We start from the raw sequence: 17,674 nt of genomic DNA, 5'->3' as shown, positions 1-17,674 counted from the left end.
TTTTGATGACGCACTCTGTACGTGAATTTAAAAATTATAAATAAAGACATACAATTACATTAATTTTATTAATTTATTAATAATATATACATTAATAATAAACTAAAGAGAATAATAAAATGATATTTAGTGCCTTCTTTCAGCGGCAATGGTGTCAGCGCGTTGCAATAATAAATAGCTCAAAATATACTAGAATAATGCTTTTAAGATTGCTTATTTTACTTTTCCATACTAATTACATTCAGAAATCATTATATCAATTATAAAAGTAGCTGCTTCCACTATGTATAGTTAAGATGATTGCTAACTACCTGAAATTCTAAAGCATGCAATTGGATGATGAAGTTAATGTCCTGTCTTTTCTGACTGATGAACTTCACGATAACGTAGTTAAGTTGTAACACTCTTCACCATCCAGCAGAGACCCCTACTAAAAAAAAATCATGTCACACAGTTGCATGACAAAATTATGTAATTAAAACATATAAATTACGTTATTCCAAATCAGTATGTGACTGTTTAAAATTACTTAATTTGATAAGTCACATGATGTTCTTTTTCTTTCTATTTTTAGTATTCAAAGTTCGATAACTATTAAATGATATAATAGATGAAATTATTCCTAATATCCTGTGATTTTTCACATTACATCATTTAAAAAATCACGTATGGATTTGGAATAATGGTATATAATTTACATGTTTCAATTACATGATTTCATTTCAATGTTGTGACATGATTTTTTTCAATAGAGACGCCTTTTCCATTCTGGTTTAATACTTTAACCATAGTGATAAAATCATTTGTCGAAACATTAATTATTGAAAACCTTGTTCACATTAAAGCTTTTGTCAATTTGAACCTTTATGTGTGTATTCTTGATAGTGCTCTGAGAAATGCATATGTTCTTATACAGATATTTGACTTATTTTGCATTTGTAAATTGCATCACTATTGCCACTGGAAAATTATTTGAGATCTATTAGTAACATAACGTGCAATCAGCTTAAATATGTACATGCAACAATCGCTGATTGCTCGATTTATCACATAATCACTTTGTTCTGGAAAAATACATTCTACGGAGGAAACACTCTGATCAATACAAGCTCATCACAAAATATTTAGACAACTTTTTTTGATTTTTTTAACGTTACACGGACGCACACGCACGCACACGCACGCACACGCACGCACACACACGCACGCACACGCACACACACACACACACACACACATTATGTTTTCTAAATTACAAGATGTGTAAAGAAAATTGTTAAAATGTCAGATTAAGATTGAAATTGGATTTGAATTTAACCAATAAAAAAAAATCAAGTTTGGTGAATATTATTTTTGATTAATCAAATCCCAATCCGATCTCAATTTTAATTTCTAATCTGATATGAGTTTTACCACATCATTCATCCTTTCTACTTTATGTTTTTCTTCGACATATAATGATATTTCAATATTGATCACCGCAGTAACTAATGATATTGTTTTACTCACTAATCTTTTTCTAATGCGGAATACATTAACTTTACGTTAATTCACGGAAATCGTTGCATATCAAAAATATATTAAAATTATCACTTCTGTTACGAACTAGGTAACATATCTTGCTAATGTATAGATTACGCAAATCTAATAGATTTCTACAACGGTATGATGATCTAAATCTGATTGAAACCTACTATTATTTATATTGCATATCTTGATTATAATCTCTCTTTATCTTATTAGTTGCAGCATATCTAGTTTATTGAGACTATATATATTCGTTTCTTGCACAAAGTGGAAAATGTTAAAGATTGAATCTCTGTTATGCACTCTCACCTCATTTAATGCACGCGCTTGTTCAAACATAGTTATGAAATGAACTTCCGGAGCAAAACATGCGACACGAGCTCTCTCCTCGGCATATCCTTATTATTTAGTGCGAATAGATTTAATCTACGTTCTCTCTCTCTTACGTTAAAACTTTATGTATTGCTACAATGATTATTGTGTCATTAATCGCCAAAGATAAGTAATCGATCGAGTTTCTATTGAGAAAGTCGACGCTGACGGAAGAATAAGGCAGACGCATTGCAAGATAGATGTGATCGACTTTTACTCTCGTTTACGTGAAGACTGCTCGAAACACGTCACGTCCATTACAATAAATTTCTCAGTGCATGCTCGATACGGCTGGCGACGACAGTAGAGGAAGTTTCGTAGGCACAGTCGGTTGGAGAAAGTAAAGAACGATATTTATTCGGGTTGCACGACCGGGATTAAACAACGGATGTCGCATCATCGGACGCTCGTGTCAAACGTACGCACGAACGATCCGATACGTGTTGCTGGCGCCATTACGTAAAACTGAAGAAATAAATTAACGCGGTTTTGAATAAAACACCACAATAATGTTGCAATATAATAGGGTATTCTTTCGATGTATTTTAAAATAACATATCCATAATAAAGGAGGAAATACTCTCTGAAATGATGACTCTAGAAATGACATATGTTTGTTAAAAACTGCGTAATGTGACTGTATTACGTAATCGCGAAGATACAATTATCTACTTATTATAATTTGTTCGTTATATCATCTTATTAGCACTTCACAGAATAGAATAATAAGCGCGCTCTTTAAGAACATAACGTTTTTACGTAACGCTTTTACTTTCCTCTCTCTGCATTTCACTCTCGCGGGGCGTTTACAAAATTTCTATAAAATAAAATATCAGAATAAGGAAAGGACAAATGAGAATCAAGCGCTATAATTGGTGCGCATAAATTAGCAAATTCAATGTAGTATTATATTATTGTTAAAATAAATTACAAATAAATTATTCGAGAATAAATTACAAATAAAATATGTCACAATATGCATAGAAAAAAATGGTTTCGCTGAAGTATTTAAAATATTTAGCGAGATACAAGTCTGAAAATAATTATATAGAACGCTTAAACTGATTGTTACAATATCAAAATATTTTGTAACATTACTCATCATGCTAGAAATTCCAATTATTATTCAACAAAATTACGTTTTGTATGTGGCTACGTTTTTAAATGTTTCAGGAAAGTTGTTTTTCCTTGTACTTTCATTCGGTATTCCCGAAGAATATCCGCTTCGTCATTATTTCTAAGAAACGTACCTACATACCAGAGGTACCAGAGGTACCAGAAGTACCAGAGATACAAGATTGTCGTATGGGAAATCGCTCGGATAATCGCTACCTCGCGTCGCATCTTTACTTCCGGTCGATGAGCCAATTGATCCAGCAATCCTATCATCGATCTGTCAACGTCTGACAGGCCTGTCATACGCGCGTGTCATGCGACGCAGAAATCGTCTAGTCGTAAATCTCCTCGCCCACCTCGTCATCGTCATTCGCGTCGCCTCGGTGACGCGTTCGTTTCGTGCGGCCAATTTCCCCATTGCAACTTTCTTCGCGAACGGCGAACGCATGACTGCTCCTCGCCTTCGTTCCGACGGATAGTCGCAGCCGTGTATCAAAGTCCCGATTGATCGGTTGCGTCGCGAATAACGGATTCTTTATTAATTTCGTTTCGGGAATTTCTCCCACGAGACGTCCACTTCGCCCACCTTCGTATTGCGATCGATGATCGAGAGGACGTTCGTGGTAAAGGTCGCGATTGCGCGAGTGAACGATCGCTTGGAGCGATCACAAGTGACACCATCGAGTGGTGCACGTCACCAGTGAACTATTGCGACAATTTCTTCAGGAGTGCATTTTGCGGTTTTGGACCGACAGAATCGAAAATTGCTGTCTGCGAGAAGAAAGTGACTTTGAGAGACGAAGGTACGTGGAATTGCGGAGACGTAAAGCGAAATGAATCAATAAACAATTACTGCAAGGAAAGTAATCTGTAAAATTAATTAGACAGCTCGTTGTGCCTCTGTGACAATAATGGTGCTAAATGCTGAGTAATAAATGCTGAGTCCTAAACATTTTTATTTTTATAAACAGTATTATTGATGAAATCTATGTCATCCTTGTGATGAGCATTTAAATTCAATTTTGCAAGAAATGTTTTATTTATATATTTTAATTGATCTCAATTTTAATTGATAACAACTTTCGTTAATTAGTTAATTAAATGAATGTAAATTATTCTTGTTGATTTATATAAAATAAATGAAAATTACACATTGCTGGTCGGTTAAATTTCTCGATTAAATTACAAGAAAAATTAGGTGAGCTGAATTAATCAAACACGGAATTTAACGTCTTGACATATTTATTGCGAGAAATATAATATTGTAAATTTATACTTAATTAAAAAGAAGCTTGACAAACGTGACAAGAAAGATATCGTGAAAGTTGACATCCAAGTGCATTTGAGTTTTGTGTTTTCGTAACTCATAATCATAATTGTAAGTAGGTTATTCTTAGAACAACTTGAAATTGTTGCACTCTTCTGCCAGTAAAGCGCAGAGAATGATCACAAAGTTAAGTACATTCAATAAATGTATAGATAAATAGTTACAATATATTAGCATTGCTTTTGAAATATGTACATTGTTGTTGAAAGTGCGCGTATGGCGCAAGTAACTTTTTCTCATTCGTATGCGACACCACTAGAACGTTCGATGCAATATTTAACACGTATCTGACACTCTCATAATCGTATCCTGGATCTTATAGATTAATTACGTACAAAAAACAATTACGTATACAAGGATATTGCTATATTATCTCCTTTTACTTCTTGGCAATTGCCCTCGTTTGAACTTTTTCTTAAGAAATTGTGGCACAGTGCGTTAGGAAAAAATCTAAAAATAAAATTTCGAAGAAAGAAGATTCGCGAATATGACACAATCCATTATTACACCCATTGGCAGCGCTTCCCACAAGATTTCGATTCTATTTTTAGAGAATGAGTACATATGTATCTTTTTATGTAAGCCGGACCTCATGTGAATAACGCGTCGGATTTTCTGCTCCCCTTTTTACTTTTCTCCTGCAGGATTATCGAGGTGCGTTACTCTCTCTTCCATTGGAAAGTCACTCGATGTTTCTTCGGTTGCGGTTGAGATGCCGTATTCGTCTGAACGTGTGTTCGCCGCGTGGCGCCACTTCACGACAGCTGGACAGTCTGACCACAGAATAGTCTTACTACTTAGGCAGCTAATAAAGCTCCATCGTACATCCAAAATAATTGATTTCAATCGAATACTCTCGGATTCTCAAATAAAATATTCTAATGGAAAAATGATTTAATGCTTTTCTCTCGATTAGTATCGACTATATTAATATTCGTGTATTTTACTTACTAAACAATTTTATTAACTTAATCTAATACAAATTTTTAATGGCAATCTTGTCCTTTAAAGTTAGATTATGTACTGTTAGATAGTTGTTTGAATCACGATGTTCAATTGCGAAAAACTATAGTGTTCTAGTCCATTTTTGACGATCTGATTTCATCATCATATAGTGGATATAAATGGCGATTTAAATGGCGAAAGGAATTCATTGAGCAATTGTCCTAAAAAAGTAATGGCTAATCGATACAGTGTGTTTAGAATAGATTATCGCTGTTTTTATATTTATAAATACAATTCTAAATATATTCCAAAGGTGCATTATCCAAATTCTTGAGAGTACTTGATGTTAAGAGTACTTGATGTTTCTCGACAAATTCGTTTTTTCATAAAATTTTCTTGAAAATTCTGATTATTTGGAATGGCTGTTTATTGCACTCAGAAAATAGCAAAAATATATCAAGATATGAAAACTTTGTCAATCTATCTATATTTAAATATGAAGTGTCGGAAACAATTAAATTTAAATATATAACTGTAAATTTTATTAAGATATTTAAATTTAATTTAAAAGTTTTTATTTTTTCCAATTAAGCGTCAATTAACTTATAAGGATTATTTCTGCGAATTATGTATGTGCGCAATATGAATAAATTTATATTTTTTCCCGTTCGCTCCAAAAGGGAAAATATCCACAAGAAACATGAGGGTCATCTGATGATTAATTTTAATCAATTACTACATGTTGCGTTTCTAAAAGTGCATTTCAAATTGAAACGCTGCCTTTTAAATTTTGGTCAAGGCAAAAGGAGAGTTTATTTTAGTTAACTCTTGAGATCAAACCAGTGAGCATGATAATTACGAACAAAATCTAATGCGTATAACGCGCGATAATTAACTAGCGATTAAAAAGATTGAAATAATTAATACGATGTTAAAGTAAGATTTTCTTAAGTAATTGTTACAGTCTCCCAACTTTTTGTTGACAGATTGTCAAAGATTACAACATAATATAAATATTGTAATGCATCATCTCTTTTATTCGCAATTTCTAGAATGATGTGTCAAGGATATTTTTGCAATATGCAAAATAACGAAGCTAAATGGCCTAATTTGAAGAAACTATTTCTTACGTAAACTATATTCTCCAATTTCATATGTAAGATAATGGCTTGAGAAAGTTTGAACATAAATTATGAAGCTTTAAAATTACGCAGTAAAAATATTAATATTTGTGCATATTATATATATGCAAATTTTCTTAGATATTCACACAACTGAGAGTTCTAATACTAAAGGTGATTTAGCTCTTTTTGATGTAGCTATTATCTTAAATTGTGTGTTATTGAATACGCATTCTATTGAGTTACATAGCACTTGTTGTATACGTTGAACTACATAACTAAAAGTTAGTTCCTATATTACTTAATGCTATATCTCTTCTTTTATTACTTTGAAAAAAAGATGATATAAAAAAAATCAATAATATCATTTCTACTTTTTCAGATTTTATTGTTGTTTATGCATGAGAGTAATGCTTATTGTAAGATTGGCCATTAAATTATTGATTACTATTGTCATAACAAAAGAAATGAACCCAAAAATGGATTGACTTTGAAACTGACTCATCAAGCCTTACAATCCTGCACTGTAAAAAGAATGTGTAAAATTACGTAAATAATGTGTAAAAATTACACAATATTTATAATGAAAATATATAAAATTGTGCGTTTTTACGAACATTAATACTTTTATCTCTGTAAATATATTTTTAAATGGAAGATATTACTATATATAACAACATAGTCTATTTTATAGTAATATAAAATTTAATAATTCAATAATTTATAATAATATAATATTTTATAGTAAGTATTTTTAATATAAATGTATACATTTTTGTAATATTATATAACATAATGGTAGATAACATAAGACATTATATTTGCGCTTTTATGTTCATACATATCAATAATAGCTTAAAAAAACTGCACATAAATTTGTTGGCAAATTATTATTTAAATATTTTTATAAACATAATTTTATTGTGTAAATTAACTTTTTTATAAATTATTTAATCACTTTAAAGAAGAATGATTTTATTTGTAACTTTTCTTACGTGTGTAAATATACCTTTAGTAATGAGTTAAAAAATTATTCATTATAATTGTTGTAATTTTACATGAAATCTTTTACATTGTGTACGATGATTGTATCTAAAAACGACTCTTTCGAATCGGATTTTGACTTTTGTCAGACATAAGTAGTGTCTAAGGTAATTTATGATCTTGCAACTGTATAATTCAGCGCTTCACAAGCTGAAGTGTTAGCCAAGCGAGGACGACAGAAGGAGGAGGGTGTCTCATTGGCGAGCATTGTAGATGATGTTGGCTGCTGAGCGGATTTCGCGAATAGAGTGAATTGGAGGGCGCCCCACCTGCGGAAGGCGAGGCTCGCGCAGTGAACGATTCTCGATTCTCGAAGGGGCACACATGCTCGCCTTCGTTTCCCCTTCGGCTCCGTAAGACATCGGGACCTCCTTCACCGTGGTCCTCAAACGAGCCTCGCACTCCGCCAGGTACACAACTCACGCATTTGGTCGCTCGTACGCACTCGCTGCACCGGCACTCGTAAGTCCACGTAATCCCTTCACGTACGTTCTGCTTTGACTGCCACGTGACTGATGCACTCGCTAAGATCTTATTGATTTTCCTATTCTATTGGACGGAATCTGTTTGATTTCAACAAACTGGTATAAACACGTGTTAAGCATTGTTCTCTTTCTCCTACAATTTTACTCACATTATTTTCTTTTTTATTACGTACTTAAGCGATTATTTTACAAGCTAATTACTTATCTGTTCTTATCAATTACATCTTATTACTCGACCAATCATTTTGTAATTTGACAGTCTGATTGAAAACTGCTTATTACTAACAAGCCAATTTCTTTGAAATTGCAGTGTACTTGATCAATTATTTTACATCGATAACAATCTCTAACAATCAATTAAATGACAACTGTCAATGTTTATTATTAAACATTTTTATAAATAAACAATTCTTTTTCTCATAATTTCTCAAAAAAGATCACTTTATTTCTTTTAATTTCTTTCTGTGGTATTACAAAACATAAATCTTTTCTAGTAGTTGTTGTTAATGCTTGGAATGGGTTTTTAAGGAAATGTTTATCAAAGTTTCATAAAATTTCAATGCATACATTACATTTACATAACACGATTTGTCCGCATTTTATTTTCTTCATTTCATAGAAATGTTATCAGTAATTAATTGATAAGTAGTTACAAAAATCTAGCTAAAAATCAATGTTTAAATGCTTCCAAGCTCGCTCAGACACCCTTTCACTTGAACAGTCAAGATTTACTTTCGATTTTATTACGTGTACTACCGGGAATCCTGCCGCCTTGTCAGACAGCTTTTTTTATTCATGCAGATTAAATTGCAACCAATCTACCAAGTGAAGAAGACACAATGCGGATGTTATGTGCATTCTGTGGATTATTTCTGATCATCACCATTGTCAATTGCAATCCTATTGATAAAAAAGATGCGGAAGAAGATCTCAATCCGCTGAACGAAGTAAGTTACTTATGTTAGTCTTTCACTAGAAAAAAAATTTTCAAAGATTATGTTAATTGAAATTTTGATTGAAAATGAACAAATCAGAATTTTCTGATTAAATCTATTATAATTTTAATTGAGATAATCAGATTTCTGATGTGATTAGAATCTTCTGATTCGTTCATTTTCAATCAGAAATTTTTCTCAGTGTCTCATTTAAAATACTGAAACGACCAAAATGTTACATATTAAGATATTAAATGTTCTCTAATTTCTAGTCGTGTGTATATCAGGAAAGATATCAAAAGGACGAATTGTACTTCAAATCTTATTTAGAAAGTAAAAGAATGAAATAGAAGGAAAGCTGCGATCGCTATTGAGGCGATTTGAATGCTGAAGTACTTGCAGAAAGCTATTGTCGATCTCTTATGTCGAAAGTGGAGTTTTACGATGCTACAGTATTTTCTTAGTGATTTTTAAGAAGTCAAGACACGAAAAACATAATTAAACTATCAATATGAGTGACGTACTTTCCGAAATTAAATGGACGAGAATTTGACGGTTGTGATGTTGCGTCCTTCTTTTCCTTTCTATAAGCGTAACGCATCGATTAAATACGCTGTGCATACCTTCACTTGATGTAGAATGAAACATATTACTGGAGAAACAAAAAAACAAGTTTAACTTTTAGCAACGAGAGTAAAAGTAAACCTTGAAAAAATTGTCTATTCGATAATGTCATTTTAATTGATTACGAAGTATGCAATCGATAGGAAAAGTATTTGGGTCAGTACCAAATCTTATAGCTTATATGAATATTTATTTTATAGATTAATTCAGGGGAAAGTATACTTTTCATTTTATGCCACGGCTTTCTTTTTTTTTATAACAAGAAACTATATTTAATTTTGGAACAGAGAACTGTATATTTATACGTTTATATTTAATTTGTTCTTATCTTCATATTTACATATTATTTATATTTTAATATTTAATAAAAAATTGGTTGAGTAAATATGAGCTTCATAAGAAAAAAGATCATTCGTCGTTGTAGAAAGAGTTAAAATGAAGACTAAAGGAAGTTATCTCATAACATAACTGAAAGCATTACGTTAGCTAAATCCGTTGTAAGTGATACAGAAATGAGAGAAAAAGAGAGAAAAGAGAGAGAGGACAAGAGATATACGAAAAAGTGAGAAACATGATCCCGGAGAACGAGTCGAGAGTGAAAGTAGTCGGCGCTACTTGTACGAGTTTGAACACGCTAGAGACGGATGAACGCTTGTAACGAAATTCTTTGAAACGTGCCACGTGCATCGATTAACGAATATGTAATGTTGTACATCATCATCGTTATCGCAATTCGTGATCACGCATTAATGTAATCGCAATATGATTCTTGAGGATTATCCGCAACACAGATCGACCTCGAGTCTAGAACGAAAGCAGCATTGCATAATGGGGTTGCATGCACATACGAAATTACAATTTAGAAAACTACATAAATATTGCGCGAAATGCGTTGTAATAATTTTCCATTTTCTCTGCCAGACATTGTAATATAAATATTTATAAAACAAGTTATCTTAATAGTATATACTGAAATACGTAATAATACTTGACTAATAAATAAAAACGCATTTGATAAAGCCTAAATGAAGGAAACTTCTTCCTGTAATAATGCGTTTCATCATCATTTCTTTTTTCTCTTGATTATGAATTTTAGCTTGAATTTGTTACATCATACTATCTCTTTTAATTAATAATCTAAAAGTAGCTTAATTTTACGGTCTGCATAGGTCTACGTAATCGAAGCTGATGATGTGACCGATGGCGAAAGGAGCGATAGGGATAAGAGAAAGATTGGCATCGGACTTGGAGTATCAAATGGCATCATTAATTTTGTATTTGACGTAAGAATAATTAATTAATTTTTTTGTAAAAAAAAATTTCTACTGCTCTTACATATATTTACATGTCAAAACATCTTGTGAAGATACATCTTGTGACATAATAATTAATATAAATAAATATGTAATTAAAATCGTACTTCAAATGTAATGTATCTTCAGGAAGTAATGCGTTACTTCTAACGCTTTTTGTTACTTTATCGCGATAACGATTATTGCTTTTTTTATCTGTAATAGTAAAACTAATTTTATCTGTAATAGTAAAACAAATTCCATTATTTTTATCGTTAATTTCTTATTATCTTTATAACTATTCAATAGATTGCATTATTTTTAATTGAAGAAATATTTCAAGAATTTAAATTAAATATTGAAAAATGTTTTATACTTCATATATTAGACTGCATTCCAATAGTGCCAATACTGGAAATCTATAGTATACATACTTATATGTAATGTAAACTATAAATTTTCAATATTGGCAGTAAATATTGGAATGCACTATTAATAACGATATTAATATTATAAATACATTATAATTAATAAAAATTTTTAATAAAAACTTTGTAAATTACAACTTGATTTTCTGAAAATAAACGTATATTAAAAAATAAATGTTAATATAAAAAATTATCAAAAAAGTAGATATAAGTTTATAAAAATAGCTTGCTATAAAACTAGCTTAAAAAAGTCTTAATATTGATTTTTATAATTGATATTAATTATTAAATGATGTAATTTTTTAATCTATTATCATACTTTAACATTACAAAAAAATCTGACATCTATTCTAAATTCTGAACACTTGTTTTTATTATTACTACTTTAAAAATCTTCATACGTAATGTAGATACAAATAATAAATTGTTACTATTAATTTCTTTAACAAGTATATATTTTTGTAGAAAGTGGATTCCTTCATAGATTCAAAAACAAAAGCGCTCTCAATTATTGATGAAACTAACAAAGCGGAAAACGTTATTTTTGGAATCGACAATAAACATTCGGCTACATCAGAGTTCCTCAACAAATTAATGTCTCAGAAATTTAAAGCTGCATCGGGCAGCATTGGACCCCTCATAAACAGCGTGACGACATTATTCTCAGGAGCTTCGGCTGGCATCTCGAAGGCTTTGGTCTCGAAAATCGCACCATTAAGCTCGCTTTCTGGCGGTCTTTCTGGTGGTTCGGATGGAACTGATGGTGCAGGTGCGTGAAATTGTGAGATACTTTCCAATTTGTTTATTCCATCAGTTTTTAAGCAGATATTTTTCACATATGGGTAAAAAAATTTTAAATCCAATAAAAGAAAAATCCTGTGATCATATTTCTGGTGAGAAGAAATTATTTGTAAGACGTTTCGCGCAATTAATATTTAACTTTTGATATGTATACATCACACTTTTAAGATAGCATTTATTTTTAATGATTTCGCCTATAAAATGTAGGACATGCAGGTGGTAGCGCAGGAGCTTCCGGATCGGCCATACTTGGCAATCTCTTGACTCAAAAGATAGGTTCTTTGTCGAGTCTGAGCCAAGGTAGCGGCGGTTTAGGCAGTTTAAGCGGCGGTAGCAGTGATGGGAGCTCCGGAAGCGACTCTCATAGCGGAAGCAATGGCGGTACGAGCGCTGGCGCTGGGATCAATCTCGGAGCCTTCGCCAACCTGGCAGGGGTAGGGTCACAATGAGTTAATTTTATTTTTATTTCTATGAACTATTTCTTTTTTATACTTTGGAGTCCCTTTACATGTCGCCTGTTCTATTCTGTGATACGTAACGCTGTCTCTGCTGGAATATGTGTCTTCGTAAGAAAGCGGTATACGTGTATTACTTCAAAAATATGGATAACGTGACAGTTTTTTTCCTAGAAATTGATCGGTGAACACTTTTCACTTAACAAACTCGGACGAGGGTGACTGATGGCGACGTTGCATGTAAGGCTATCGCTATTTGCATTGATAATAATTCAGTGCCATATCATAATCAAATAAGCTTTTAGTAAATGCTTTTTTAAAATATTCATATTTTAATTAGCACTATACTATATAAGAATCTTTAACTATTTTTATCAGTCTTTTTTTTTATATATTTATTCATTCATTTGCATTTTCTTCATTCATTCATTTAGTCACTATTGCTTATTTTCTTTAATATATCTTAGTTATTAATTTTTCATTTTATTAGAAAAATAATACATTTAATAAAATTGCTAATTTTGTGTGATAAAGCTTCAGTTTTTATATAACAATTAAATTTATATGCAATTTATATGCAATTAAATTTAATTGCATTTAACAGACAAAGCAGTTTAATGAGCGCTTAGTAATTTTTATTACGATTGAATTTTATTACACTTAGATCCAACGAAGAATTAAAAGTAAGAACCAATCACACACACATTAAATCACTGAGCGCTCACTGAGTTATTTTGTTTTCTGAATACAGTTATTATAATATTAAAAGCATGCTATTTCTATATTCTACTATTACTTTGATACCTTTCTCTGTTCCTTGAAATGCTATCATTATATATAAGCAATATAATTAAATAAAAAACTTGCTTTGCCAATCCCATCGATACGCTTCATTAAACCTTTGGCTATACGACTAATCGATATTGCCAAGATATATCCCTTTTAACTTGGAAGGCGCCTTCACGAGAACGAAGCCTTCCGATAAATCATATGCGCCATTAAAACAAGTATTGTACACAAACAGTACGATTATACACCACCACAAGCGGCGTATTAAGCGGCTTAAAGGCAGGTGCGATAACACGGGATGCGGAAAGGGAACGTTTGACTGCGAACATTAACACCTGGACCAACGAGCAGCATTGCGTGAGAGAAGAAACCTCTTTGGAGAAAGAAAAGCGACAGACAACAAACGAACGTTAAACATACCACGAGAAAATGGGACGGACAGTCAATGGATTTTCGATGGAATATGTGGGCGATTTCACTTTCAGTGGAATACATTGGTATTCCATATAACACGGAATGTGAATTTCTGTTTTTAGCTGGGCTGATAATTGGCAGAACCTCCTTTCTCTCTTCAGAAGCCCTTCTCTTTCATAAAATATTCGTATTTAAAGAATTCAAATAAAAATTAAGGAAAGAGAGAGAAAAAATTCTCCAGGAAACTCTTCTCCTGATGAATCAACACTTCCGGCCGAATCGTGTGGACTGCGCTATGTCTAATATAAATTATAGAAGAACTAGCGGCGTCAATCGATTTGTCACCGTGAAAGTTGTAAATAATTTAAGAGTAGCCTTTAAGGGCGCGATAAACTCGTATTAGCTATGTGTAAGCGATGTAAATAGTACATTCAAATGCTCCTTGATACGTAGAGAAAAATTAATATAAAAGATGGTGTGATATAATGTTGATGTCAAATAAAACGTATAATATAATATTTTTGTCTACTATATGAAGTGAATTTTAGAGTATCGTGAAGTTCCTAATGTATCCCTTCCTTCATATCTTTATTATATTTTAGGATTTATATACATTTATTTTGATATCTTTTAATCTACGTTTTTTTAAATTATTAATTGAATATTAATCTCGTAATTAAAATAAAGAATTAAATTAAAACTTTTTATTAGTTGGGGTTTTTAAAATATTATTCGCACTATATAGTACTTTTCTGTAAAAAACAGTTTTGTAAATATATAAAATAAAGTATGTATAATTATAAATTTTATTTTATTTATATCTTAACAAATATTTTAAAATTATGAATCTAAACTTAATTATGAAACTATAAATTCAATAAATATATATGAAATCATAGCACTGACAATTCACGTTTATTTTTTCTTTATATTCGTTGGAATTCCAAATAAAAACGACCGTAAAAAACTTAATTATCTTTACAAATAGAATTTACTTTCACTTCTACATTTTTCCATGTGATACTCTATCATTTCTATTCTAATAAATAATACGATATAGCATAAAACAACAGAAAAATCTGACTATATGTATTTGCAGAAAGGAATTACTACTACGGAGGATACACCCGAGTTTGACAGAACTAGGGTGTCCTTGGAAATACCCTCAAGTGCATTCGGCACTGGCTTCACTTTAATTACTAACGTTAGCAAAGTTCTCAACAGCGTAATTCTAGTAAGTACAATGCACATATATCACTATTAAAGCAACGCATACTAATAAAATATACAACCTTAATGATTGTTTTCCGCTGACGCGCGAGTTTAATTATATATTCCTTTTCCGTTATTATGATGTAACATTTTTTCTAGTACAACTTAATCGATTAGGTTTACGTTTGAATCACTCTTTATTCACTTCGCTATATTTGCTATAAAAAACCAGAAGCAATTTCTCTATAGAGACAAAACTATCAATCTCCATACAGTTGTCTTTAATGATCTTATATTTTTCAGAACTCAGCCCGTCGGACGCAGACGTTGCTGGAAATCTTCAAACCGCTCTTTCGTGGTAGTTTTGCCATAAAGGGTTTACCATCGGATAACCACAAATAAAAAGACCGATTTTTATTTCGTATTAGTGCTACGAATTAATTGCTCAATGATCATCGTTTCTTATTGAGAAATTGTTCCACAATTTCCGGTCATGTTTCTTAGATAGATATATTGTTGATCAGAGTTTGTGAAAACTATTCCAAAGTTTTCTTGATCATAGAAGGTCTTAGATCCTAGATTTAGTTAAGATACCTCGATAGACAAATTGTGAAAATATTGCATAATTATGGCATGAATAACAAATTTCGCAATAAGTGCGTTAAAATTTATAATATTATAACAATAGTTTTGTAAAAATAAAATTTCTAAATGATACTTGTTAAAAATTAAACAAATTCAATTTGTGATGTAAATATTTTATAATTCAATTTTTTTCAAAAATACAATGAATGAGACAGCTGGCAGCATATTGAAGAAGCAGATCAAGACATATTATCTAATTATTTCCAAATATGTAAAGAACACTCTTGAAAGATTGGTTCATATGCATCCCAAAAGCCGTTTGATTTAAAAATTTCAAATTTAATTTACTGAATGTATAATACTTTATGTTGCAATATTTTTACATTATGATTTAGGAATAATTATGCATTTTTATGAGCACAATTATATTTTTAAACACAGTTAAAATAATTTTTTTCAATTTTATTGGATAATTTCTTTTTATTTAATTTAGTAATTCCACTAAGACATTCGTCATATAGTTATTCTTTTAATAATACTATGTCAAAATTAATTAAGCAAACAATTATTAATATTTAAAAAAAAGATCAAGATTTCTACATCAGTTTTTGTAAATAATTGCAGATTACAAATTTTATGTATTTCATCATATAATTTCTTGAATGTCCTATCGGGGATAAAACCGTAATATTTGCAGAAATTTCTTCGCTGTTGTTATTAAATAATTGTTATTTATGACGCCACATTTTTGCCTCATATTCATTATTTTTACACTTGTTATATATAGATATATAATATTTCCTGCTTTATTATTTTTTAAAATGACTCGAAAATTGGCGTCGTAAATCAGAGATAAATACGTTTTTAACAATTGAAAGCGTATATTATTATGAAATAGATATTTATATAATGTACGTGTAGAAACATGTAGATAATAATGTTACTTTAAGAACAATTTAGTCAAATTTTAATTAATTTGCGTGATATAATATATAATAAAATAAAGAAAAAAAGAGCATCAATCAAATAAATTTACATCTAAAAAAATTAATTTACTTTAGCTTATGTAAACAAATGTAAAAAGATCTTTAGAATTTTTTGTATATAAAACTTAAAACTTTGTTTAAAATTTTTTTGTTATAAATTTTATTTATTAATACTGCCATAATATGTAATTCACATAAATAAAAAAATATTATCATGCAGACTTTTTATTTTATGATATGTTACCTGGAAGTTATTGTACGATGAGATAACAATTTCTTATTCATCAATACTAGTTTGTTACACAATAAGTAGATTGCATAAAAATTTTTGCGTCAATAACATGTATTGCATGTGATGTTACTTAAAGATTTATTATCTAGATAAAACAGCGCGTATTATACAAGACCAAGTGGTCAGGATGTCATATCTAGAACTCGACCATGTAACATTTTGCCGTTCACATAATGAGGACACCTGAAGCAGATGTAACGTTTTACAACACGTGAATTCCTCATATGTGTTAAATAATAAACACTCTATCTATTATCGAGAAAATAAAAAATTTATTTTTTTAGATTAAATTATATATAGGATATATCTTAAATAACTCATTAATCATATAGTGCTGTTCCTGATAAAGAACTGAGTTGAAAAGTCTACCATTTTGCAATATCCTTTTTTTAGTTATCCAAAGCAAAATATCTAAAATCAACGCATAATATATAGGCCTTCTACAATAAGTAATTACTTAAGTCTTAAATCTTAAATCGACCAATAATTAAATAATAAATTGACCAATCATAGTCGATTATTCTTCTCATATTCAACTTTGATCAATTTCTTAAGACTTAAAGCTTAAATAATGAACTTATTGTAGAATGTGTGTAAGACAATTTTAAGATATCTTTAAGAATTATATAAAAACACCTTCAATATATTTCACAAAGAATATTAAAAGATATCTTAAAATTGTTTTATGCATTGATTTCATCCGTTTATTCGGCAATCTTTAGAAATTAATATCTTGTTAATTATTGCGATTATTGCGATTATTGCGAAATTCCAAAATGTTGTAGAGAACTTTTTGACTTACAATCAGTTTTTTTATTAGGAATAGCATATGATTAGTGAACATTATTTAAGATACAGTCTGAATATAATGTTAATTAAAATATTACTTGTATTTCATTATGTTGTGTTGCATTAAAAAATTAA

General features: G+C 30.5%; 1 protein-coding gene across 1 annotated transcript; it reads left to right on the top strand.

Annotated features, from left to right (window-relative positions):
• The first annotated feature begins 7,502 nt into the window (after positions 1-7,502).
• Positions 7,503-16,677, top strand: LOC105144236 (uncharacterized). Its single transcript, XM_087406895.1, has 7 exons — positions 7,503-7,914; positions 8,739-8,884; positions 10,666-10,779; positions 11,682-11,985; positions 12,225-12,451; positions 14,775-14,909; positions 15,191-16,677. The coding sequence occupies exons 2-7, from the start codon at positions 8,777-8,779 to the stop codon at positions 15,287-15,289; spliced, it is 987 nt and encodes a 328-aa protein (XP_087263021.1). The 5' UTR covers positions 7,503-7,914; positions 8,739-8,776; the 3' UTR covers positions 15,290-16,677.
• Positions 16,678-17,674: the final 997 nt, after the last annotated feature.

The sequence above is a fragment of the Acromyrmex echinatior genome, chromosome 6 (genome assembly GCF_024713525.1).
Source record: "Acromyrmex echinatior isolate Ae372 chromosome 6, ASM2471352v2, whole genome shotgun sequence".
Classification (NCBI taxonomy): Eukaryota; Metazoa; Arthropoda; class Insecta; order Hymenoptera; family Formicidae; genus Acromyrmex; species Acromyrmex echinatior.
This window is presented reverse-complemented; position numbering and strand designations above follow the sequence as displayed.